Genomic DNA, 25912 nt, shown 5'->3' with positions numbered 1-25912 from the left:
AGGTCAGAAAGAGACGGTCTGGTTTTCAGAGAGTCAACAGGAAAGAGAAGAAGAGTTGATCAGAGACTAAACGTCTTGAGGACAAACAGCTGCTGAGTCTTATTAAACTTTACACATCTGGAGACGTGTCGGCATGTAATGCAGTACTTTTACTAGTACTGGACAAATCTGAGGTACTTTACTTCATGCTGCTTTCTACTTCCACTCCATTCATCTGACATCTTTAGTTACTTTACAGACTTGTATAGTCATAAATATATATATATATATATATATATATATATATATATATATCTTTTCAGTTTATAAAATATGTTGAGTCATGAATTAATCTCTATCAGTTAATACAAGTACAGCTGAAAATATTAATCAATTTATCATTTACAGAAACTAATATCTGAAACTATTTTGATGGAAGATGATGATTTGAAGTCGATTTTCCTACAAAAACATGTTTTAATATTAATTTATTAATAATGTATTAATGTTTTTTAGGGTTTAGTAGACGAACATTGTGACGACGTTTCTCTTTATTTTCACTATTTTAAAAACCAATCGATCAATAAACGTTAATAATCATCTTTAATCCATAATGAGTTAGATTAAAAGAAACATTTATTGATTCCAGAGATTTATTATAAATAAATAAATAATAGTTACGTAAAACAAAGAGAGAATATAATCAAAAATATACGAGAATATGGAGACAAAATGTCAAAAGTACATTTTTAAGAAATTATTATTAGTTAGTTTTAATTAATAAAATATCTCAAAACATCAAACAGTAAAATCCTATTTTTACATTAATAATCTAATAGAATATATATATCAGTACTTTTACTAAAGTATAGTTTATTTAATAAATCATCTTTCATAAAACAACATCACCAAGTGCTTCACAAGATCAAGATGTTAAGACGATGAAACAACAATAAAACACAAAGAACAGACTTTAGTTCTAAACAGTGAGTCACAGCAGGAGGCCACACGGAGCTCAAATGAGTTTGTAGCTGTTTTTAAAATAGCACATCTGAATACTTCCTCCTCCTCTGGTCATGTGGGAGGATGAAGGAGGCTGTTGGGCTTCTTCCTCTCTCAGCTTCATAGGAGTCAGACTGGATGAAGTCTTCTCCTCCACCGTGCCCTGGTCCTCTCCTTCCTCCACTCAGCCCCCCTCTGCTGAAGGCCTTCAGCTCAAAGAACGGAGACGCTGCAAAGTCCTCAGAGGACATGCGGGGCTCTTTGAGGCCTTCACCTGCGTTTGTCTTCAAGACTTTTGTGGAGCAGTGAAAGTACTTCACTGTCGGACTCTAGAAGAAGAAGTGAACCGAGGAACCGTCTCCAGGGTGCCGTGACTTGGGCTGACTGCAGGCTAAACACTTCCTCCTCCTGAGGAGGAGCCACAGGTGGGGGAGGAGCCACAGGTTGAGGGTTGTCGGTGGTCAAACTCTGCCACAGCTGCTGCGTCTCCAAGACCTTCTGTGGGCTGGTGTTGAGGGAGGAGCTGGTGTTCTTTAATTGGGCCAGATGTTTGACATATCTGGAGATATGTTGGCATGTGGTCGGGTGAAATAGACTATTGGGGTCAGTTCACGCCCTCTGGACCATGGCAGCGTAGTCTTCAGCGTGCGTGGAGCTCGGTGGTGCTTCCCCAGAAGCCCGTCGATGGCAGCTCTCGTGGCCTCTGTCCACCGGCCGTGGTCCAGGACCTGGACTGTACCTCCTGTCTTGATAGGTCCGGTGCGAGTGGCCCGAGGAGAGGAAGACGACAGGACGACAGCCAGGCTCCACATAGTGAAGTCCAAACCTCTCCCCCGTGTCTCTGTTGGTTATCTGCAGAGACAAAATGTTCCGCTCTGCTACCAACAAGGGGTCGAACACGGCTGGCAGCTCCACACCAGGCAGCTTCAGGTCAACAAGCCTCTGAACGTTCCAGCGAGCCCCCCCTGTCATGGTCTGGGCCTGGAATAGTTCACAGGACACCCGGTTCCCTGTCACCCACTGTGCTTGGTGAAAGTGGAAGCCCTCCTGCTGAGAAGTGCCTCTCACAGGGATCCAAATAGGTTCAGCAGCTCCCTCGCCCTTGTTGTGATTCAGCTGAAGGGTTCCACCGTACCTAGAGAGGGTTCCCTCCCCCACCTCAGGGTCGCTCAGGCAGCCTCTAAAGATGTGGACCCGCTGAATCCTCCATATTTACAACATGGAGGCCTTGAAGAGGAGCAGGTCGTTGGCATCTTCTGCCAGGTAGAAGTGGTGTAGTACATCTCCTACTCTCTGCAGCAGCTCTCTGGGCTGTGGCACCTTTGTCCTGCAGAGCTCTCTCGTGTGCTGCTTGGTGTTGGCAGGTTTCCAGAGGTCTCCTCTGAGGTCCTCCAGCAGTCCCACAAAACGTGCTCCAGAGCTCCAGGGTGCAGGACCTTGAAGGCAGCACAGAAGTCCCTAAAAGATAGAAAATACATTCACAGCTGAAAACATCTCATCATTTATTTTGTACAACTTCAGGTTAGTTATCTTCATACTGCAAAATATATTAAGACTGAAGTTTTCCATCTATTTGTGTTTTTTGTTGTTTGGACTACGAACACGAAGAGTCAGATTACACCAATAACTGAACAATAAACAAAACTATATCATGTCCAAGTCAATAGAAACCAGTTCTTCATACCGGTCCCTCCACTGGTATCTGGTCTTCTCAGACCCTCATACATGAGATAAAGGGGCCGATCTCACTCTGACTGCAGCATCACTGGATCAGGATCATCCAAAATTTTAATGTTTTTAATAGTGGTATTAAATCGTGGCTAAAGGATAAACAACATTGTTCTCACACCTAACACCCCTGTAACCACACTTGCACTTTGTGTATGAATCTGTATTTGTATTTGTGTATGTATCTGTGGATATATTTTCTTTCTCTGTTCCTATTTTCTATTTTAACTTTTTTATTTCCATTTTAAAACTTCTTTTTAAAAAGAAAAAAAGCCTCCTGTGGACAGGTGTTGTAAATTAGCATTTTGCTACAAACACTTAACACAGTGCATCTGGGCTTTGTGCATAAATGTATGTTACAATTCTAATGCTACTGTGATGTCCATATCAAATAAAGAGAAATTGAAAGAGAAATTGAATTGGGGCTTGTCAGCATGCCAGTGCTTCCTACAACTCTTGCAGGAGAGTCGTGAAGATAAAATGTAGTACTGACCGCTGGTGCCAGTGATCACTCTCGGCCTTCCAACGCCGGACGAAGCTATCTGAAGGTTAGGACAACTGTGAAGACAGGGCAGGGTGTAGTTGTTCCTCACCCTCTCCATGAGTGTGTGCTCAGGCTTGTTCTCCAGAGGTCCTCTGAGGTCCTCCAGCAGTCCCACTAAAGCTGCTCCTGAGCCCCAGGGTGCAGGACCCTGAAGGCAGCACAGCAGTCCCTTAAACATAGGAAATACATTCACAGCTGAAAACATCTCATCATTTATATAAATGATCTTTTAGCATATTATTTATCTTTGTATTAAATTGTGCAGATAAAACTAAAAGTCGTTATATTATCAATATATCTCAAAATGTAGATTTGTAAAACCACTCCCTGTTTTTATTTTTATTTCATTTTCACTCTTTTTTTTAAATGTATTTTCATGTTATTGAAGAGAGTAAAACAAAGACGTAAAAACGAGGTCTCTTTTAGTGAGAAACAGCGCCGCCAACATCCTGTATGTGGCCTAAAATAGTATTACATCCATAGTGCTGAGAACTACCATAGAGAATGAATGGAGAACGTTAAGAGAGTTAAGCTCTGCTGCTGAAACCGTGAGACGGGTCTTAAGAATAGGATTAATTACATCTACTTTGAAGGACTGCGGTACATGGTTATAATCTTATCATTGAAGATGTTCATGAAGTCATTACTACTGAGATCTAAAGGAACACACGGCTCAACAGAGCTGTGACTGTCTGTCCTCCGTTCACGATATCTCTTGTGTCCCTGAACGCAACTCTCCACCGAGTTTCCGTAGTGTAGTGGTTATCACGTTCGCCTAACACGCGAAAGGTCCCCGGTTCGAGACCGGGCGGAAACAGTTTTTGCTTACCAAGATATAATTAAGGCGAAAAAGCAACGAACTAAAATAAATCGTCAGTTGTCATGTTGTTCTCCAGTGGCATGTATTGATACACTACCCAGTATTTAACACCATCGTTGAGTACATTGGCAAACTGAACATTTTTTTTTAAACTGTATTAAGTACATTCAGCATGTAACCAAGATTATTTTCTGTAGCCCCAATTTACAGATGTTCCCTTAACGCCTCGCAAGCCCTTTTTATTTTTCTTAACATATTTAAGAGTGCAATACAGGAGTTTACAATAGAGCGCATGTGCAAGGGAAACGTATTAAATATCACGCAGTATGGTTTATATAAACTATATTAGATGCTGTCTGCGTGCATACGTGTTAACGGTGTCTGAACAGTGTGTCTGTTTTATATACGGTTCCTGAACGCATCACCCACAGCGTTTCCGTAGTGTAGTGGTTATCACGTTCGCCTCACACGCGAAAGGTCCCCGGTTCGAAACCGGGCGGAAACACATATTGCTTTTTTTTTATTTTTACATATTTACATCGACACCAATTTCCAAAAAACACCGTGAGAGCTACGACACAGATAAAACATGAATAAGCTCTTACGAGTATAAACATTTATTAAATTACATTCAAATATAACGTTACACGTGGGCATTAATCAAACATTTCTCAACAACACATGCAAAGACTGACATCTTACATAAGGTTAATTAAGATAAAATGTCACTAAACATGGTCATAAAGCACAATAAACACACATTACCTTGTTCCCGTCCCAGCTAAGAGCTTAGCCGTTAATAAAGGAGGAATATCTTACGAACACTTTTCTTTTCCTTACACCGTCAATTATCTTACTTTCTTATGCGAAGTCAAGTTACTGCTCTCTGACGAGATTTGTATCTGCTTCCGGTTACGCCAGAAGGACTTCAAAATAAAGGCCCCGGAACGTAAAAAGGCACTTACAATATAAAAGCTGATAGGAAGTGATTATCTTAGGTAGGCTTACTAACAGAACCTCTTCAGAGTCATTTACACCTGTTTAATAACATGTTTTCATTCTCATGGTTTAAACCTGTTTCTCTCATGGGTGTAATTTATCAAAATATTGAAACAGCGCCCTTGTCCCTTAGACCCCCATGCTCTGGCTAACAGCGGTACTGCACCCTGTATGTGTCTTGCAGTTAAATTGCATTTATTCGTTTTTCTGTTTTCTTCTTTCGGTTACTGAGATATTTACAGGTATTAAGAACCCCGAAGACCCGCTACGACCTCCACATGGTAGGACTAACTTTAAACATTGTTTATACTGAATACAAAAAACTACAGGCACGACTCAGTCAACACAATCTTCAGATATGACTCATAATACTGCAGTCTTGGGATGCATGTCCTCCAAAAAAAAACAATATTTATAATAAGAAAAAAGTTCTGAGCTAATGAAACCGTACTGAAGAAGTATTACTCTTTAATACTTGTTTATACTGATTAATGTTGCAGCTGGTAAAGATGGAGCTCATTTGAATTACTTTATATACTCGCCTATAATAATACATCATAAGTTATTCATTTATTATGTGATGTGTTAGTAATCTTTGTTACTAAATTAATGTAGAGTACAACTTCTAATATATAGTGGAGGTTGAAGTATGAAGTACTACTATACTCTAGTAAGGTACAAGTATCTCAGGAGTGGATATCACTAGAAACCTGTAAACTGTGACGTCTCACACAGACGTTGTGATTGTTGTTTATTCCGCTTGTTTTCAGGAGAGTGAAATACTACGATCATTCATCTTCAGACCTGGACTCAAAGGTGAAGCGATTAGAGTCGGTTGGTTAAAGTATGAGGTCATCGTGACCACACAACACACACAGAGTGATATGCGTTCTATCACAAATATCTGATAAGATCACATAAAGAGTACAGGAAATAAAACAAACAACAACACATGAGGTGTGGAGTCAAACCCTTCTGATGTTCAATATTAAATACGTATTGAAGGGGTCCAGCTGTGTGTAATAGAAAATGATTTATTAAAAATGATTTATTCATCTGTTTAGTTTGTTGTCTGTAGCTGCAGTAACTGTTAACTCCCGTTACGTTGTGGCTGAATTGAAGAGAAGAGACGGAGTTCTTTGAGTAGCAAACCAGCAGGAAGTGTTTTAATGAGCACACGGCGACATACAACAAGTCCAAAGGATTAGTTCTCACAGTTTATAGTCTAACTTCCACCAATCAAACCAGTCGGTTGAACAAAGCACGTCTGTGATGGCGGCTCGGCTCTCTCGGTTTGTTAAATAGACAATAACACGACACTTTAACAAAGCACCTTTTTCACTTTGAAGCCATTGATGCCTGTGTTTTATCTTGTTTTATCGTGTTTTATCTTGTTTTATCTTGTTTATTTATTTAATGTCTCGCTTTAAATCGTCTCGTCTTAATGTTTTTTATACACTTTTTAACTGTTGCTGCTGTACTGACTGATGAGTCGCCAACTTCATTTCGTTGTATGTTTTTTACGATGATGATAAACATCCTCATCCTCGTCATGTGGCGCTCTCTCATCCCTTCAGCCGAGTCAAGATGAGCTTTTGGCAGAACACACGATCCATGTTCGGGAAATGTTTGGAATGAAATTGGAGTGATATGTTTCTATTTGGTCCGGCGCCTCTTTATCTCTTTCTAGGATTGTTTTCATGAACCCTCTGTGCAGACAGAGCGGGCCTGTGGAGGGAGGGAGCGCAAGAGTTTACACTGAGCTGAGTTCACGCACACACATCTGGGCGCCCGGCACCAACACGTACACGGAGCCTCTTGCTTTGTTTCTCCTCCTGCAGACAGAATGGGATCGGGACACAATCCAGCTCGGGATACAAGCAGACAGATGGAAACAAACTATTCATTTTCACTTTACTTGAGTATTTATTTAATAACTTTAATATATTTTCAGATTTCATATTGAAACTAAAAAAAGTAAAAATGATCATGTAGATTAAACTGAAAGCAATAAATAAAGTCATTAAAACCATCTCCATCTCCACCAGCTGCAACATTAAAGTGATGACGGTATTAATAAAGCTGGAACTAGTTTTAACTACTTTATATACAGAATATTTAGTCTGTATGCTACTTAATAATACATCATAGTTTATTAGTTGATTTGAAGAAGCTACATAAACTGGAAATACTCAAGTAAAGTAGGCTACAAGTACTTCAAAATTATACTTAAGTACGAGAATAAATGTACTCAAGTCTGCAAGAAACGCTTGAAATTCGTTATCCATGTTGAAATGAATCACTGGTGACGTGATACGTGCGTGACGAACCAGGGAAGGACGCGTCGTGACTAAAAAACCATCGTTTCCCAACGACAAGACAAAGCAACGCTGCCCGTTTTCAAACTCCTCGGTGCTGGAAGACGCCGGAGTCGTGTGGACGCTCGGTGTGAACGTAGCAAAACATGCGTTTATTAATAGAAGCGTAGTCGTGTGGACGTGTCCTCGTGACTACGCTTCCATTAGTTACATTCCACCGCTTCTAACACAAAAGAGGACAAATTCTTTCATAGATCTAACCTTTTTAATTTTGCTCTCAAAAATGACGCATTTACTTTCAAAATGTACACAATGTTTCTCATCAGTGATAAAATATACGAGTACTTTTACTGAACTTCACTTGTAACGGAGCATCGTGACAGTGTTCTACTGTTTTTAGAGGATATCTTATATTAAGAGACGGTTTCAGGTCGGCTTTGATGCTTTTACAAATCAGTTAAAAAGCTTTTGGTAACATTTCTTTTCTCCCCGCTGCTTACAGAGTGAGATGAAGACTGACGGTGATCACTTCACTCACTGAATGAAACACCGGTCGGATGGGAGCGTTTGATTTGCTGAACGTAATGTAAATGAAGCGCTCCCCGTGGTCCGTGTCTCTGAGGCTCTCTAGTCCAGAGTGTAGATGTTCTCCTGGACTGGTCTCCTCATCCGGATCTCATAGATGATGTGAGGAGGCTCTTCAGAGGAGAAGCTGGAGGAGAGTCAGAGGTCACTTCACATAGCGGCCCTTCAACTAACATTGACGGAGAATAAGTATTATTATTATACCTATTCCAATCAGTATTAGTATTATTATTATACCTATTCCCATATTTTGGGATTCATCAGAGGCCAACATTTTAACGATAATTATCATTTCAGAAATATGTATTTTTTGTAAAACTGCCAATATTTTAAATCTACACGGTTGATATGATCAGAAGTGAATTAAATGCTAAGATAGGAAATTGCTAAATAAAAAATATAACTTTAAAAAATCCCGTTGTTCGGACCGGGACGCCCTCCTTCGGACTACGGGAACAAAAACTCAAGCTGCCGTCGTGGAGTCACGCTGAAGCGCCGGTTAGCATCATAGCTAGGCTAACGTTAGCAGTTAGCATGCCTGTAGCCAATCAGAGGCAGAGTACAGGGTCGGGTCTTCCCGCACACATGCAGAGTGGTAACCGCTTCACATTCTGGTAATAATGTTCGTTCATTCTTTTAATTTGTTAAAAACTAAAATCTCACATATCGCCCCTTTTTCAGTAAAATATCTGAATACTTTTTGCTTCTTGAGCTTCTTAAATCTTTAACCGTCTCCTCTCCGTTAGTCTCTCTGTCTTGGTCGACTTTTTGCTGCGATGCTCCTAAACTTTCCCACAATGCATCGCTCGTCATTACAAGCTCACAAAAGGTAAGATGGCAGCTTTAACAGCCCGTGTTTAACTCACCATCCGGTTTTTAAGGCTCTTCTGTATATTCCACCTGGAGAAGGAAACGAGACCTGAGTGTGTTTCATATTTAGTTTGAAGCAAAAGCACATAAATAACAAATATTCTTCGTTAGTTTGTATAAATCTCGTGGTGTGGAGACTTCGACTGAAGGAACGTACGTTTAAAGGCCAGGAAGAGGAAAACCGCCCCCAAGATGAACAACACACTGAGGGAGAGCGAGAGGACGGGAACGTTGATCTGGAGAGAGAGAGACGGGAGAGAGTCCTCCAACTGACATAGAGAGAGAATTTAAAGTTCCTTAAGTATCAAACTATCAATGTGATGCTATTTATGTCCAATATGATGAATAACATTAAAGCCATCAGGAGAGCAAGCAGAGAGTTGTAATGTCACGTAAAGGGAGGAAACTATTCTCTTTTTAGCCCGTGTTTATTTATATTTAGTTAAATTGTCTCCATTAAAAGTGTTCAGATGTAGCTGTTAGCGGCTCCTGTTAGCGGTGTCGTGGTTACTCACTGTGACTGTGTCGGAGCGCAGCAGGGTGGAGTTCCTCCTCAGAAGGTCCAGCTGAGACGACAACAGCGTTTTCCAGTTCACTGCATCGAGATAGACGCAAAATAAACTCACGATTTGTGCTTTAACTACCGCTGAGTGGACGGAAACTCAGTGAATCTGCAACTTATCTAAAGTTTGATTTACACCTCAGTGAGACTGCGACTTGTCGGTTCTAAATGTGTACAAACGTTAGCCCGGTACGACCATCGCCGTTGCAACATTCACGTAAAAAAATGGCCGCCGCTCTGACCATCTTGCTGTATTGATTTGAATGGGAACTGTTCGTTCTACTCTGATCTTATTTCCACGGTGGAACGTTCTGTGGCTCACCTGTGGAGGCCGACGGCTCCGTGACTCGACCGGTCGCTGCTGATGTCGTCGTCGTTGGAGGAGGAGAACTGGTGACCGGAGCTGAGAGAAGGAAGAGAACAGATTAATACTTCCTAATACACTTCCAATGTTCAGTAATGGAGGATAAACTCACCTTTGACCACTCTCAGGTTCATGATCACCTTCTTGTCGTTGAAGATCCCGTCCACGTCCACCCTGCAGCAGTACGGCCCGCTATCCGTCCGCCTCACGTTCAGGATGTCCAGGTCCATCTGTCCGTCCAGGACGTCCCCCGTCAGCCGGTAACGCTCCGCCACCTGCAGCATCGGGGGGGGGGGGGGGGGGGGGTCAGGGTCACTTTGATGATCCAGGATCATTAAAACTGGGTCCACTCTTGGGTGTGAACCACAGGCCGTATATAAGAAGTGGACGTAGTCGTCATGACGCCACTCATTGGTTTGTGGACGTTTTGAAGCCTTAAGTTCGCCATGTTGTTTTTTTACAGCCAGTGAACAGGAAGTGAGCATATGTGGACTGAGGAGGAGTGACGTAGAGACGGCGTATACGTCTCTGGTAGAGACCTGTCAATCACTGTGTAGCCCCGCCCCTAAAGCATCCCCTGCTTTATGGTCTGTGTGACTCTAAATGGACCATCATTTACTAAATGAACATCATGCTGTATTGAAGAAGACTTGAAACTAGAGATTGAGACCATAAACTCATGTTTACAATGTTTACTGAGGTAATAAATCAAGAGAGAAGTAGAGTCATTTTCTCATAGACTTCTATACAACCAGAGGAGTCGCCCCCTGGTGGACACTAGAGAGAATGCAGCTTTAACACGTGAAGCTCTGACTTCTCGACGTAAACATTTAAGATGATGTAAGTACACAACTCAACGACAAATATAACAAAGGTCTAGTCGTTTGGTTCTCCTGACCTTCGAGACGACGCCGTGCTCGTCCGTCTGCACCAGGATGTTGTTGCACCAGAAGGTTCCGCAGCCGCGGCCCCAGCAGACCCGACACAGACCGAAACGCTTCACAGAGTACTGACAGGACAGAGAGGCCACGCCCCCTTCCGCCACTTTAAATCCGCAAACGGACGAAAACTGTCCACCTGCAACACGGACGTACACACGGAGTGAACGATGGAAATATTAACTTTATATTTATAATCAAGCAGTAAATATATTTACTATATATGTATATATATATGCAGTAAATATATTCACTATATATGTATATATATGCAGTAAATATATTCACTTTATATTCATAATCAAGCAGTAAATATATTCACTTTATATTTATATATATGCAGTAAATATATTCACTATATATTTATAATCAAGCAGTAAATATATTCACTATATATTTATATATATGCAGTAAACGTCCCACTTGTTTGTTATAACACCAGTGGTGGAAGAAGTACTGATATAATTTCTAAAAGTACTATTACCACAGAGTAAAAGTACTCCATTACTGTAAAAGTACTAATACTGCACATTACAAATACTCTTTTACAGTAAAATGAATGACGTTAAACAGTAAAAATACATGATTTCAGTAAAAGAACTAATAACAAACTTTGAAAATACTCTGTTCCAGTAAAAGTACTCTGTTACACCGTTACAGTAAACATTGAGGAATGACGTCATAGTGACAGAGAGCCCAAAGTGACACCAAATGATTTTGCACGAAAAACGACTTCAACTATGAAAATAGTTTCACATTAAAGTTTCTCTCTCATGACTTCTATTGTTTCAGCTGTTTCTATTGTTTCAGCTGTTTCTATTGTTTCAGCTGTTACTATTGTTTCAACTGTTTCTATTGTTTCAGCTGTTTTCTGTGCAAAGATATAACCAAAATAAATGTAGTGCAGCAAAAAGTACATTTCCCTCTGAGATGTAGTGGAGTAGATGTAGCATGAAAAGAAAAGACTCACGCAAAGTACAAGCACCTCAAATGTGTACTTAAGTAGAGTAAATATACTTAGTTACACTCCACCACTGGTGTGTTGTGATGTCAGCAGTTTGTCTCACCTGACAGGAGGAAGAGGAAGATGATGAAGCTCTGAGGCGTTCCACAGCGGCGAGTCGAGACGGCGGCCATCCTGTGAGTGTGTGTGTTTGTGTGTGTGTGTGTGTGTGTTCATTGTCCAGTTAAACCACAACACAGTGCGTCTCTGTGACGGAGCTGAGGGAAGGGCCAGAGACACACTGTGTGTTTGTGTGACGTCTCGATGATGAAGTCTTCATTGATTCATTCAATAAGTCACTAATGTTTCATTTCAGTCTTTTTTGTGGGCCTGGAAAAGATTTGATCTGTCCGGTTCTGTTTCTGTTCATGAACACAATGACGTAGCATCTACAGTCACTCACTCTCCAGGATGGTAAAGTCACTGAAGAAAAGTTAACATAAACCACAGGGGCCACATAGGGGCCTAGTTAGCTAGCTAGCTTAACCATCTCCAGATCCAACATCTAGCGTGACCATCTTCATAGCCGGCTAGTGAGCTAGCTAGTCTCCGTAACTCCGGCCTGCTCTCTTTTTAGCGAGGTGGTCTCTGTGGAGAATTACAGTATTAAGAAGTAGAAGTAGTAGAATTTGTAGCATCCTTAGTGGTGAATAGAAGTGTCACAAGAATAAAATGTAAAATATGTAAGAGTCACAAAATATTTACTGAAGAATGAATTATGTTTGTAATATGTTTACATGAAGGATATTATATGTTACAGTATATTGACATATTGAATGTATTGAAATCATGAATGCATAAACACTGGAGGATTTAAACACTGTAAAGAATAGCCAACAGGGAAAGTTAGGGAATTCAAGGCAAGGCTTTTCAGAGACATCAAAGGGGACACCAAAGGGGACATCAAAGGGGACATCAAAGGGGACACAGAGGTGCTGGTCAAATGGCCAAGGAAGGAGGAGGAGAACCGGAGACAACTGAAGGGAAGCAGACGGCCATAAAACAACAGAGAGGACTCCTGGGTAAGACCATGCGGTCCCAGGTCAGAGGTGATGTCAGAGGTGATGTCACAAGGAACCAGCCACTGAGATGAGCAACGGATCGATGGAGGAGGGGTCAGATCAATCGGAAACCAATCACTGACCCCGGATGACGGCCTTTATGTTTTGCGACGGCTTGGGGCGCTTTCCGGCCATCAAAGGACATAAAAAGAATGTTTGAGAGAAAAAGTTTCAGTTCTCGGCAATATTCGTTTTTCAGAACCCGGCCAGGTCGGACCTGTGAGTGAAATTGCACGTGGACTCTGTTCTCGAGAACATTACCATGCATGGTGTATTTCAGATTGCATTTGTAAAACATTAGGTTGCAATTGAGTGCATCAGTTTGCATTGTTTACCTTCGTGGTTGCAGTTGTATCTGCTATCTTTTTATTAAATACTATTTTTGACTTTTAATTGGATCCAGTTCGTTTTTGATTAGTCTCCGTTGCTGGAAGTCAGCAGCGGCGAAAGTTTGCAGCCTACCTCCTCTCGTGAAGTTCCAGCCTCGACATCTCTTAGCGTAAGGCAGAGGGGCCGGACGCCCACTGTTGGGCTGATTGTCTGTAACCGGTGTAGCATTGAAGCGAGGTGCAACTACGCAGGAAGTAGATGTATGAAGTCAAGAGGCTGGTTGGATGTGAGTCCAGCCGTAATCGCCTCGACACTTTTCCAGAACTTGCCTGTTAATAATCTTCTTTTTTGTTGTTGTTTTGTTTTCAAATATAAGCTAACTAAACGTACTAATGTAAATAATCCATCAAGCATTTTCAATGCTGTTTTGTTTTGGCTACTCTGAAAATAAAAACACGCTCTACATCCGTAACTTTGAGAGGCTTTTGGACAGAAATGTTTCCTAGTTTGCATTTGACTACTTAGCTTATCGTTATATTAGACTTTTAAGGTTTTAAATTAAGTGTGTCTTTTTGCTGACGAATGAAAAGAAAAACTGAAATAAAATCATTTTAGGAACATGAACGATGTTGGAGGGAAATACTGGACTACAAAAGGACTTTGTATCTGTGACACACACACACACACACACACACACACACACACACACACACACACACTGACCCTGGCTGTGTGGAGAACTCGCAGAAACACAGGACTCATTCACACCAAATATTTCAGTTTTTTACCCTCCTACGTCTGTTTCTCCACCAAACTGGCAAACCTGAGAGGCTTTTATTTTGAAAAAACAGGCACAGTGAAATAGTTTGTACAGAGTGCTACCATGTAGGAGGAAATGGGTGTGGTTTATTTCCCACTTCACTTCTCCAAAAGTCAGAGGACAGTGAGACGGTAGGCTTGTGTCACCTGATCATGATTCGCCAAACCAACCAGAGAGGACACGATTACCATGAAGCTGAAAAACAGCACTTGAAGCTGGAGGATTTGAAAGAGACTGGAGTGAGGAACCAATACCTCTTCAAAGAAAACATCCCGCCGTACCCTCATCCAGAGTTCCATGTGTGTCGTCTGAAACACGACACGGGCAAAAAGGGATTAGATGGCATCAGGAGGGACGAGGGCTTCAAGAACCTGGGCAAAGACTCTCTGCTGTGGTGGAGTCTGGACGTGGGACCTGAAGAGATCACCTCAGCTGAGAAGAAGCTCCTGGAGACCACCTACCCAGACCTGACGGAGGAGGAGCAGGCCCAGAGGCAGCAGAGCTTCCTGGGGAAGTTCGCCACCTCTCCGGCCTTCAAGAGGACCTCCAGGCTGGGCTCGTACCGCTTCACCTTCAACCTGGAGGAGCTGCTGAAGGCCTACAGCGAGCAGGTACCGAGGGTCTCAAACATCTGATCAAACAACCAGGATGAAAGAGGTCTTATCCAGATGAGATCCATTATTATTATTATTATTATTATCTTTGAACACACAGTTATCTGATGTGATGGAGAATTGTCCCTCTGCTAGTACATTTCTACTGTGACTTAGTTTAAGTGCCTTACTCACTAACAACACTATATATGTGACATAAGACACATATGGTAACAGCACCATGTGTGTTGTCTCTGTCTTTGCTTTGATGAGAGGGAGTAACAGAACGGGGGTGCAGTTTAACCGGAGAGTGTTGAGGTGTGAAGATTCCCAGGGGTACTCAAAGGTAACAGAGGCACATGTCTTTGTGTGAGAAGGGTCAGAAGAGGAAGAGGATGACTGGAGGGCTTCAGACTGATCAATTATTATAATGTAAATACCTGATGTTACCCCCACTGTGTGCTGAGACGCCTATAAGCGAGAGAGACTCTGTCTGATTCCTCCTGCATGAAAGCCTTCTCTGGCCAGAGAATAAATACATTAAAGACAAACTTCTTTCCTCAGTGTTTCTTGTTTCAGTATTCAGTATTATAGGACTCACTCGGTACTATTGAATCGTTTTTTTTCCACCACATCGTCAACGTCAGCTCTTTCCTCAGTTCATTACGGGTGAATTTTTTAGTGGTCGTCCATCAAAACCTTTTTCATTGTCGACAGTTTTGCTCCGGTGAGCCGCCCGTCATGCGGATGTATACGACCCACCTGTACAAAAAGGAAGTGATGTATGCCGTGGTGGTGCACAGTCCGGCCAATCAGGAGAAGTTCTCAGAATATCCTTTGCTGCCCGACGACCCAAACGCTGTCTGTGTTTATAAAGATGGCTGTTTCATCTGGAGGTCTGAGGCCATGTGTGAGACACATAAGTGAGTATTAACCACAGACACTCAACTGTCCTACTGTTATTACAGACACCTGAACTAACCACAGACACTAGACTGTCCTACTGTTATTACTGACACCTGAACTAACCACAGACACTAGACTGTCCTACTGTTATTACAGACACTCAACTAAGCACAGACACTAGACTGTCCTACTGTTATTACTGACACCTGAACTAACCACAGACACTAGACTGTCCTACTGTTATTACAGACACTCAACAAAGCACAGACACTAGACTGTCCTACTGTTATTACAGACACCTGAACTAACCACAGACACTAGACTGTCCTACTGTTATTACTGACACCTGAACTAACCACAGACACTAGACTGTCCTACTGTTATTACAGACACTGAACTAAGCACAGACACTAGACTGTCCTACTGTTATTACAGACACCTGAACTAACCACAGACACTAGACTGTCCTACTGTTATTACAGACACTGAACTAAGCACAGACACTAGACTGTCCTACTGTTATTACAGACACTGAACTAAGCACAGACACTAGACTGTCCTACTGGTATTACAGACACTGAACTAAGCACAGACACTAGACTGTCCTACTGTTATTACAGACACTGAACTAAGCACAGACACTAGACTGTCCTACTGTTATTACAGACACTGAACTAACCACAGACACTCAACTGTCCTACTGTTATTACAGACACTGAACTAACCACAGACACTCGACTGTCCTACTGTTATTACAGACACTGAACTAACCACAGACACTCGACTGTCCTACTGTTATTACAGACACCTGAACTAACCACAGACACTCAACTGTCCTACTGTTATTACAGACACTGAACTAACCACAGACACTCAACTGTCCTACTGTTATTACAGACACTGAACTAACCACAGACACTCAACTGTCCTACTGTTATTACAGACACCTGAACTAACCACAGACACTCAACTGTCCTACTGTTATTACAGACACTGAACTAACCACAGACACTCAACTGTCCTACTGTTATTACTGACACTGAACTAAGCACAGACACTAGACTGTCCTACTGTTATTACAGACACTGAACTAAGCACAGACACTAGACTGTCCTACTGTTATTACAGACACTGAACTAACCACAGACACTAGACTGTCCTACTGTTATTACAGACACCTGAACTAACCACAGACACTCGACTGTCCTACTGTTATTACAGACACTGAACTAACCACAGACACTCAACTGTCCTACTGTTATTACAGACACTGAACTAACCACAGACACTCAACTGTCCTACTGTTATTACAGACACCTGAACTAAGCACAGACACTAGACTGTCCTACTGTTATTACAGACACTGAACTAAGCACAGACACTCAACTATCCTACTGTTATTACAGACACTGAACTAAGCACAGACACTAGACTGTCCTACTGTTATTACAGACACTGAACTAACCACAGACACTAGACTGTCCTACTGTTATTACAGACACTGAACTAAGCACAGACACTAGACTGTCCTACTGTTATTACAGACACTGAACTAACCACAGACACTAGACTGTCCTACTGTTATTACTGACACCTGAACTAAGCACAGACACTCAACTGTCCTACTGTTATTACAGACACCTGAACTAAGCACAGACACTCAACTGTCCTACTGTTATTACTGACACCTGTTTGTTTTCGTCAGCTATGAGTTGGTCCTGAGACGTGATGAAAAGCAGATGGCAGCTGAGCCTGTATACTACTATCCTCAGTTTTATGTCTGGGATAATGTTGCTGTCGCTCTGCATGTGGACGACCAGGTACTTTCACCACTTCTTCCCACTCTTAACAGACAGTCCCATCCTCTTTTTAGTCTTTGTTGTTTCTTCTTTTCTGTCCGGATCCACTTGGGTCGGGATGTCCCAAGTGGTTCTGCAGGTTCTGGGCAGATACATGCATTTAGACTTCAACTTAAAAAAGGTGAAGTTTATTTATGACTGACTCAAATACATTTTAGGGGTCAGTTTGATTTTATTCCTGCAGCTTTTCTCAGGTGAACTGTAGCCAACATAAGAACTTCAATGTTTTATTCCTGCTGAAAATATTCACAAGTTGTAACCTGGAGCTGAAAGTGATGTACACAAATAAATAGCTCAAGCTTTTTATTTCTTCATTTTGAATTCCAGTGACTACACCATGACTTGAATGCATCTTTAGGCATACATGTTATCAGAGCGTCATCAGAGCTGAAATGAGGGAGTGCACATGTAGATACTGATCTTAGGATATTTACTGAGCTCCACTGTAGATACACTCTGTATATATAATGTGAGTAAATTAGCCTGCAGTCATTTTCTTTTGTTCTTTTTCTGCTTTAGGTGCTGAACTTTGATGCCGGCCGACTGAGAAAGAACCTCAAGTTCTGCAAAGCAGAAAAGCCTGGACTGATGCGTGGTGTCGAATTTGAAGACTTCCCAAAAGCTGAAGAGGCTGTTAAAGGCTTGTGGCCCGACAACCCGTCACCACTGGAGAAAGACGAAGACCCAGAATAATGAACTGTCAAATACAACAGAATAAAGGAATATATTCAAATCAGAGTCAGCGCTGTTCTATTTATAGGAATTATAAGCTTGAGATACAATAGTCGGGTCGTATGTGTATAGATAGATAGATAGATAGATGTATACGGAGAAGTACAGTGCACTGACCACAACAGACTAATAGAACATCTCCAACATCTTGCTGCACACATTGAAGTTTCCTCAAGAAAAAGAGTCGACTCATCCCCTTCTTGTACACGGCGTTGATGCTGGTCTTCCAGTTCAGTCTGTTGTTGATGGAGACACCAGGAACTTGTCCTCCTCCACCATGTCCACATCCTCTCCCAGAACTCTCAGCGGTTGTGGAGCCGTCGTCTTCCTCCTGAAGTCCACCACCATCTCTCTGGTGAGCAGGTGATTTCTACCGGCCCACTCCACAAAGTCCTCCCCTCCTGCCCTGTACTCCTCCTCCCGTCCGTCCCTGATACACCCGACCACTGCAGAGGCATCAGAGAACTTCTGCAGATGGCATGACCCCGAGTTGTACTGGAAGTCAGTGGTGTACAAGGTGAACAGGAAGGGAGACAGAACAGTTCCCTGTGGGGCTCCAGTACCACTGACCACCGTATCAGACAGCACACGGCCCAGTCCGACAAACTGTGGTCTGCCTGTGAGGTAGTCAGTGATCCAGGAGACGGTGGACGCTTTAACCCCCACCACCCAGATAAAGTATATTCATTTAGGTAGGTGTGTATGAATTATTATGTATTATATATATATATATGTATGTTTATTATATATATGTATTATTTATATGTATATATATACATTACAAATAATAATATATGTCAGAAAAATAGTTAAATTCTCTTTTCTTTGGAATCTTGATTTATTGACCCCTAAAATGCAAACTTCTTTAGTTTAATTTCACCCATTTATATATTTATGCACTTGTTTATTTATGTATTGTTCATGGTTACTGTAGCGTTTCTGTTATTGTCTGTATTATTGTTATTTATTAAATCACAATGCGCTGTTCTTGTTCCTGCAACAATGTCTACGGTCAAATAACGAAGACACGTAAGAGAGACCTTTATTCTGAAGGTTGTCGTGACCGGAAGTTGTTCGCCTTATCGTAGCTAGCCTGATGCCGGTGATTTGGAGCAAAGTCCAGGAAGAGAATCGTTAAAACAAATAACGGAACAAAAAACAAACATATAAAAGATGTCAGCGACTTTAAACTGAACACAGCTTTTTTTGGAGAACTAACATATTTGGCTAAGAAACTGTTTTACAAATTAAAAGCCGACGGAAGTTCGTAGCTAACGTTAGCTATCTATGTTAGCTCGTTAGCTCCCGACGCTAAGCTAACAGAGTTATTAGCTCCTTGGGCTTAACTCGAGCTGAAGGTGGACAAATGCGCGTGAGGCGGTGCACGTGGTCGCACGAGCCTGTGGCGCGGTAAAGGTGAGTGTCTTATGTTGATAGCCTGAAGCTAACTGTTAGCTAACAATAACCTGTGGAAGATAACGTCACGTCAACTTCACGGCATCACCTGGACAGGTAAACATAACTGATGACGTAGACCAGTGGAGGAATGTACCTGACGTCATTTACTAGAGTAAAAATAAGAGGTACTTGTACATTAGTTGAGTATTTCCATGTTGTGCAACTTAATACTTCTCCTCAACTATATTGTACTTTATACTGTACTACATCTCAGAGGTACATGTTGTACTTTATACTGTACTACATCTCAGAGGTACATGTTGTACTTTATACTGTACTACATCTCAGAGGTACATATTGTACTTTTTAGTATTTTCACAGTTTGGTGTGTGTACTTTTACTTCCTCCACCACTGACATAGCCCTACTTCATACAGTATGTCAACAACAACAGCATTCACATCTGTAGAACTATCTGAGTTGTGTTTGTGTTTACCCAGGATGCTCCAGGGGCCCTACGGCAGCCTGGACCGGGACCGGCCCCTCGTCCGGCTCCCCTTCACCAGCTTCGCTGTGGGGACGGTGCTGCTCCCTCTGACCGGCCTCATCGCCTGCCTCTTCATCTCACTCGTGTACCACTTTGAGGACGCCACGTACACACACTGTCATGTGAGCGATCGCCCTGGTGTCACAGAAGAAGCCATAACGGAGCTCTGAATATAGAGTTAGTCCCTCTGATTGAAGAGGTTTAAACTGTGATGCGTTCAGCTGATGTTCCAGCAGTAACTCTGCACTAACCTTCTGTTTCTACTGTGTTCATGCCAGCTTGTTCTAGGATGCTTTTATTGTGAAACTCTTGACACTGAAACAGGAAGCAGTTCCTGTTTAAATCCTGTTTAAATCTTCTCTTCTTGTTCATCTGTTGCTCAGAGGATCTTTGTTTCTTTGAACAGAGCTTTATTCTCTGTCTACTGAACTAAAGAGACTTTCTACAAGATAACAGACATGTAGATCATATAATCAAGCGTTCTCTCTGGAGATTACTGACTTTTAAACAATACAAACCATTAAATGATGACCAGATCTAATAGTAGAAGAGATATGATCTGTGTTTCCTGTTAGAACAGCTGAAATAATCGTCCGTGTTTGTCCTTTTTGGCCCTCAGGTGTCAAACTACCTCCCGTCCATCAGCGCCGCCATCAGCCGCGTCCCCGAGCGCTACATCTGGCGCTGCTCCGTCGGCCTCCACTCGGCGCCGCGCTACCTGGTGTCCGTCGCCTATTTCAGCTTCTACCGCGGCCGCTTCTCCAAGAGGCTGCCGGAGCTGCTGCTGAGCGGACTGGCGCTCCTCAGCAGCCTCGCCGAGAACACCGGCCTGCTGCTGCTCACGTACGTGTCCTCCACCGAAACCTACAGTGAGTACAATAACCTTTTCTAAAATCTTTAGATGGCTTATTACCGTGTGTGTGTGTGTGTGTGTGTGTGTGTGTGTGTGTGTGTGTGTGTGTGTGTGTGTGTGTGTGTGTGTGTGTGTGTGTGTGTGTGTGTGTGTGTGTGTGTGTGTGTGTGTGTGTGTGTGTGTGTGTGTGCGTGCGTGCGTGCGTGCGTGAGATGAAAGTGTTCTAATAACCCGTTTGTGTGCTGCAGGTGCTCATAAAAACGGTTTCGTCGTGTTTATCGGGAGCTCGCTGCTGCACATGCTCATTACGTGCCGACTGTGGCAGGTGATCAGGAGACACTATGTGAACCCGGAGGTAAACGCACCACCTGTAACCGAGCTGCTCTGAGCTGAACGCACCACATCAACGTTCCACGTCACCGTTATTTCACCTTTCTCACCTTTTATTAACCCGAATACCTCCAACAGGCCTGTAGATCACAGACTAACATATTTATCATCATCAACTTTTGTCTTTACACTTTGTTATAATAATCTCTAGTGTTCACATTCATCAAACCCAAACAGCAGCTGCTAAAAACACTTTATATTTATACAACATTATATTTGTATTTGATCAGTGCTGAGCTTCGCCTGCAGAGGGCGCCAGCGAGCCAAAGATCCACCTCATGAGCACAGAGCCGGTCCCTTTTGAATCCACATTCATTCAGACCTTGAAGAGTGCTTGAGGACGCTCCCTAACGATTTGAAAGGTGCTTGAGGGGTTCTAACGGTTCTGGTTTAGGCCCCAGTGGTACTTGAGGAGGACCATGTGGTTCATGAGGTGGTTCTAGTGGACCCAGAAGAGTGTTCATGGTTCGTGGTGGTTTTTAGGGATCCTTGAAAAGATTCTGCGGTACTTGATTAAATGAGGACATTCTAAGAAGTACCAGGGGGGCTTCAGTTGTCCTTGAAGAGGGTTGAGGAGAGGATTGAAGAGGTCCAATGGTACTTGAGGGGGTTCTTCGGGTTCTTGAGGAGGACCATGTGGTTCCTGAGGTGGTTCTGATGCCCTCTTTAAGGTTCTAGTGGACCCAGAAGATGACTCAGGAAACGTTGGGACGGTTCTGTTGGTCCTTGAGTGCTCATGGAGGTTTTTAGGGATCCTTGAGCAGAGTTCCTCGTGGTGTTTTTGGGAAGTTTTTTTCCGTGTTTTTTGAGGAGCTTGTAGAGGAAAGCTCGTTTCTGGGGTCATTGAAGAGGCTCAAGGATTGCTTGAGGACATACTAGGAAGCACAGAGGGTGCCTCGTGGGTTCTTGAAGAGGATTTAGGAGTTGAGGAGAGGATTCAAGAGTGCTTGAAGAGGTTCTTGAGGATGTTTAATGAATATTTTACGAGGCGTTGTGGTCTTGAAGAAGAGTGCTGCACAGACCACGAGGTCCTTCAGGAGGTTCTGGGGTCAATGTTTGTCTCTTTCCTACAAACTGACGTCTTCTTGTTTGAATAAAGACGATCAGGTTTTTACATCAACAGTCATTAGAAACCACGAGTACGTTCCAGACGTAACTTCTGTCTGAAGGATTATTTCGGTGCTTCCCTGTTTCACTTAAGCTCCGGTACTTCCTGTTTGCTCGCGTCATGTGACCGCTGAGCTTCCAGGAATCCTCCACCAGCTGATTAATATTAATATTTAATGTCGTCAATGTTCCCACACATCCTGGAGAACCTTTTGATTACTTAACCCTGTGAACACTCTGCGTCATAACAACTGTTTTATGATAACAAATCTAAGTTTTATTCATCTTTACATTGAGTTAGTTGCTCGTGTGTTCTCAGGTTTTCATCACAGTAAATATCTGTGTTTTGACCGGACGATGAGACACTCTGAGGCTTAATAATTACCATTAAGTGAATTAAATTCATGCTGAATCATCTATAAGAAGCACTTCATCCTTAAATGTCGAGTCAACGATCACCGGATTACTGAAGAAAACTTCCAAACATGAAGATTCTCAGGAACCGTCTGCAGTTTAAGAAGTCGTTTATTGTGACGCTGAATCCTTTGTTTTGTTTTTACTCTCAGATATTTCTGGTTGTTAAAGAACCAAAGCGTCGCCAGATAACCGCCAACTATTCTGATCATCGATTCATTGTATAAATGTCCAGAGAATGATCGTAGAACCTGAACAATATCAACACATCACATGTGTTTTAACAGGAACATGATCCATAAACAATAATTCAGAATATACAAACATAATACGATGTTTACATGAAACACGTTAAATTCAGAATATTGTCTTATTCAGAATACTCGTGGAATATGAGTGAGCGTGTAAACGTAGTCGCTGTTTACGACATTTAATTGAGACAATAATTAGCATCTTAGTTTCTCGTCACACGTCTGTACTTAATCTATAAATCTATAAATACGTTTTTTAAAATCCTCTCTCCAGGAAGTGACGTCGTTCCGCTGGAAGCTGCGTCTCTTCCTGTTTAACGTCGGCTGCTGTCTGGCCGCCGCGTACTTCTTCAGACGCCACAACGAGTTCTGTGAGACCGGAGGTGAGCGTTCAGGATCAGCTGTTGTTTGTTGACGTGGGTGTGGGGGGGGGTGATGACTCACTGGTGATGAGTCACTGGTGATGAGTCACTGGTGATGACTCACTGGTGCTCCCTGTGCTCTCCAGTCTACACCCTGTTCGCCCTCTGTGAATACCTGGTGGTCTTCTCCAACATGGCCTTCCACATGACGGCCTTCTGGGACTTCGGGAGCAAAGAGGTGATCGTGGCCACGCCCCCCGAGGACAAGCGGTACTGAGCGGCGACCTCACCTGTGGACAGGTGACAGGAACTCTAAAAAACTCTATTTAACATAAAAGCGGCGTCATGAACATTTTTGTTATGTCAGTGCTGCAGGTGAGATTAAACTTTTTTTTATCATTCCAAAGACACTGGAGTTCTTTTGAACTCGTGACGTCGTGTTTTTTTATAATCTTCAGCAGCGACACCAACGTGTTTCATCCTGTACTTGCTGTTTAAAACATCGACTTCATAGAAGAAGTGGACGTAGTCGTCACCCGTTGGTTTGTGGACTGGGGATTTTTTTTTTGCAACCAGTGAACAGGAAGTGACCACATCTGGACTGAGGAGGAGTGACGTAGAGACCTGTCAATCACTGTGTAGCCCCGCCCCTAAAGCATCCCCTGCTTTATGGTCTGTTTGACTCTAAATGGACCATCATTTACTAAATGAACATCATGCTGTATTGAAGAAGACTTGAAACTAGAGATTGAGACCATAAACTCATGTTTACAATGTTTACTGAGGTAATAAATCAAGAGAGAAGTAGAGTCATTTTCTCATAGACTTCTATACAACCAGAGGAGTCGCCCCCTGGTGGACACTAGAGAGAATGCAGCTTTAACACGTGAAGCTCTGGCTTCACTCGACGTAAACATTTAAGATGATGTAAGTACACAACTCAACAACAAATATAACAAAGGTCTAGACGTTATTTATATTATTCCCTTTAAAAACTCAATAAATACAGAAAACTAGTTAAATGGTGTCAACAAACTGTTGTGTTCAGATGAAAACCAGGAAGAGAAGATTCTCATTTCATCCCCATGTTGTTCTCTTCGGTCTGAAACACAGCTCCCGTTTAAACAAATGGACGTTTTTATATCCGACAGCTGTAAATACGGCTCGTCTGTTATAAACGGAGGAGATTTATTTACTCCGTCAGCTGTGGTGTTTACTCGCCAACACTAAACTGGACTCGCATGTTCACGGCTCATTGTCGACATCCTGACGGGACACGAAACAAAGAGACGGGTCTGTTTCCTCACCGCTCTGTTTGGGCTTCTCCTTCAGCTTCACAACACTAAACGTGGTTAGCGTCGTTAGCATCGTTAGCATCGTTAGCAGCTCTGTGAAAATTACAGTTATAAAACACTGATGCCTATTTATATTATTTACAACCACAACTATGTCAAAACATAATTTGTTGACAACATGAGGAGGAGAAACGGAACGGTTAGCAAACACAAAAATGAAAAGACGACGACAGAAACTTCAGTAAAGAAACGTACGCAAGAGTTTCAGCGCCAGAGACAATGAAAAAATACGAAAGGAGGAAGATTTTTATTGTCAAAAATAAAGACGAAATGTCAATTTATGTTCGCGAACTCTATTAGCTTGATTTATTATCAAAATGTAAAAAATATCTTTTTATTTTTTATTTTTTTGTCCTTAAACGTGGCACCGCTAGTCTTCCGTAAAAATATAAAAATTCAACTTCAATTCAAACGAATCTACATTTTCCTCAAAGGGCTGAAACTAAATCTACATTTGGTGCCAAAATGAACTCTGCAGTAAAGTGAAGATGGTTTTAAAGCTCCTTTAATAACTAACATAACACTTCCTGCATGTGTTTCATAATAAGTGCATTTGAACGTGAAGGTCTTTTATTGTGAAACAACCAAAAGAAATGATTTATTTAACAATCAGCTGACTCGTCACTTTAAGGTTAAATTAGAAATCAGACCGGTAAAAACTAAACACGAGTCTTCTGTTAGTTTTGTCAGATACACAGAAATGTCCCGTTGTTCCCAAAATCAAAAGAGTTTCTCTCGTACGGTGGCCTTTTTGGGACATTACAGACTCATCAGAGTCATGTGGTTTTCATTCAGACTGTGGATATTTAATCATTTAATCATCTTATCATATAAAGGTTGTAATGAGCTGAAGACGTCTGTCTGAGTGTTGACATGTTTATTTGACAATAATAAACAACAACAACAACAACAACATTCCTGTTTCTGTCTCAGATTTTAGTATCTGTGTCGGTGTGTTAGAGGCAGTGATGGAGGAAGATCTTCTACTAAAGTAAAAGTACTAATACCACTACACGTAAAAGTACTAATACCACTACAAGTAAAAGTACTAATACCACTACAAGTAAAAGTACTGCATTCAAAACCATACGGCAGTAGAACTATGTGATCATTAATATTACTGCTGCATTAATGTGTATGTTGTATTTTAACGTATCTCTAAAAAGAAAAATGGCCGTTTTTCTAGCTTTTTGACGATACTTTTCTTTTTTTACCACGTTGAT

At 42.0% G+C, this 25912-nt stretch overlaps 3 protein-coding genes and 1 long non-coding RNA gene across 6 annotated transcripts; 2 read left to right on the top strand and 2 right to left on the bottom strand.

Moving 5' to 3' along the window:
• Positions 1-633: 633 nt before the first annotated feature.
• Positions 634-4949, bottom strand: LOC306704625. 2 transcript variants are annotated; one of them, XR_013767315.1, is made up of 3 exons: positions 4839-4949; positions 3203-3422; positions 634-2439 (listed from the first exon to the last, which is right to left on the bottom strand). It is a non-coding gene; the product is annotated as an uncharacterized lncRNA (long non-coding RNA). The 2 variants fall into 2 exon arrangements; XR_013767316.1 differs by having other exon boundaries at positions 3303-3422.
• A 3068-nt stretch (positions 4950-8017) lies between these two features.
• On the bottom strand, positions 8018-11846 carry timd4 (T cell immunoglobulin and mucin domain containing 4; the record flags this gene model as incomplete). Its single annotated transcript, XM_079171849.1, has 8 exons — positions 8018-8102; positions 8842-8875; positions 9003-9114; positions 9361-9440; positions 9730-9810; positions 9884-10046; positions 10670-10848; positions 11777-11846. 8 exons carry the CDS (start codon positions 11844-11846, stop codon positions 8018-8020), a joined length of 804 nt encoding a protein of 267 aa, XP_079027975.1.
• A 2206-nt stretch (positions 11847-14052) lies between these two features.
• Positions 14053-17986, top strand: LOC306705432 (uncharacterized protein). Its single transcript, XM_079172188.1, has 4 exons — positions 14053-14534; positions 15234-15439; positions 17128-17242; positions 17801-17986. Exons 1-4 carry the CDS (start codon positions 14076-14078, stop codon positions 17972-17974), a joined length of 954 nt encoding a protein of 317 aa, XP_079028314.1. The 5' UTR covers positions 14053-14075; the 3' UTR covers positions 17975-17986.
• Positions 17987-19120: 1134 nt separating this feature from the next.
• Positions 19121-25579, top strand: pgap2 (post-GPI attachment to proteins 2). Of its 2 annotated transcripts, none has more exons than XM_079171119.1 (6): positions 19121-19429; positions 19911-20079; positions 20577-20826; positions 21059-21165; positions 23247-23355; positions 23481-25579. In XM_079171119.1, the coding sequence occupies exons 2-6, from the start codon at positions 19912-19914 to the stop codon at positions 23609-23611; spliced, it is 765 nt and encodes a 254-aa protein (XP_079027245.1). In that variant the 5' UTR covers positions 19121-19429; position 19911; the 3' UTR covers positions 23612-25579. The 2 variants fall into 2 exon arrangements, with proteins under 2 accessions (XP_079027245.1, XP_079027246.1); XM_079171120.1 differs by lacking the exon at positions 19121-19429 and adding an exon at positions 19487-19525.
• Positions 25580-25912: the final 333 nt, after the last annotated feature.

This window comes from Pholis gunnellus, assembly GCF_910591455.1.
Source record: "Pholis gunnellus genome assembly, chromosome: 13".
NCBI lineage: Eukaryota > Metazoa > Chordata > Actinopteri > Perciformes > Pholidae > Pholis > Pholis gunnellus.
The sequence above is the reverse complement of the archived record's forward strand: the minus strand, read 5'-3'. Positions and strand labels throughout refer to the sequence as shown.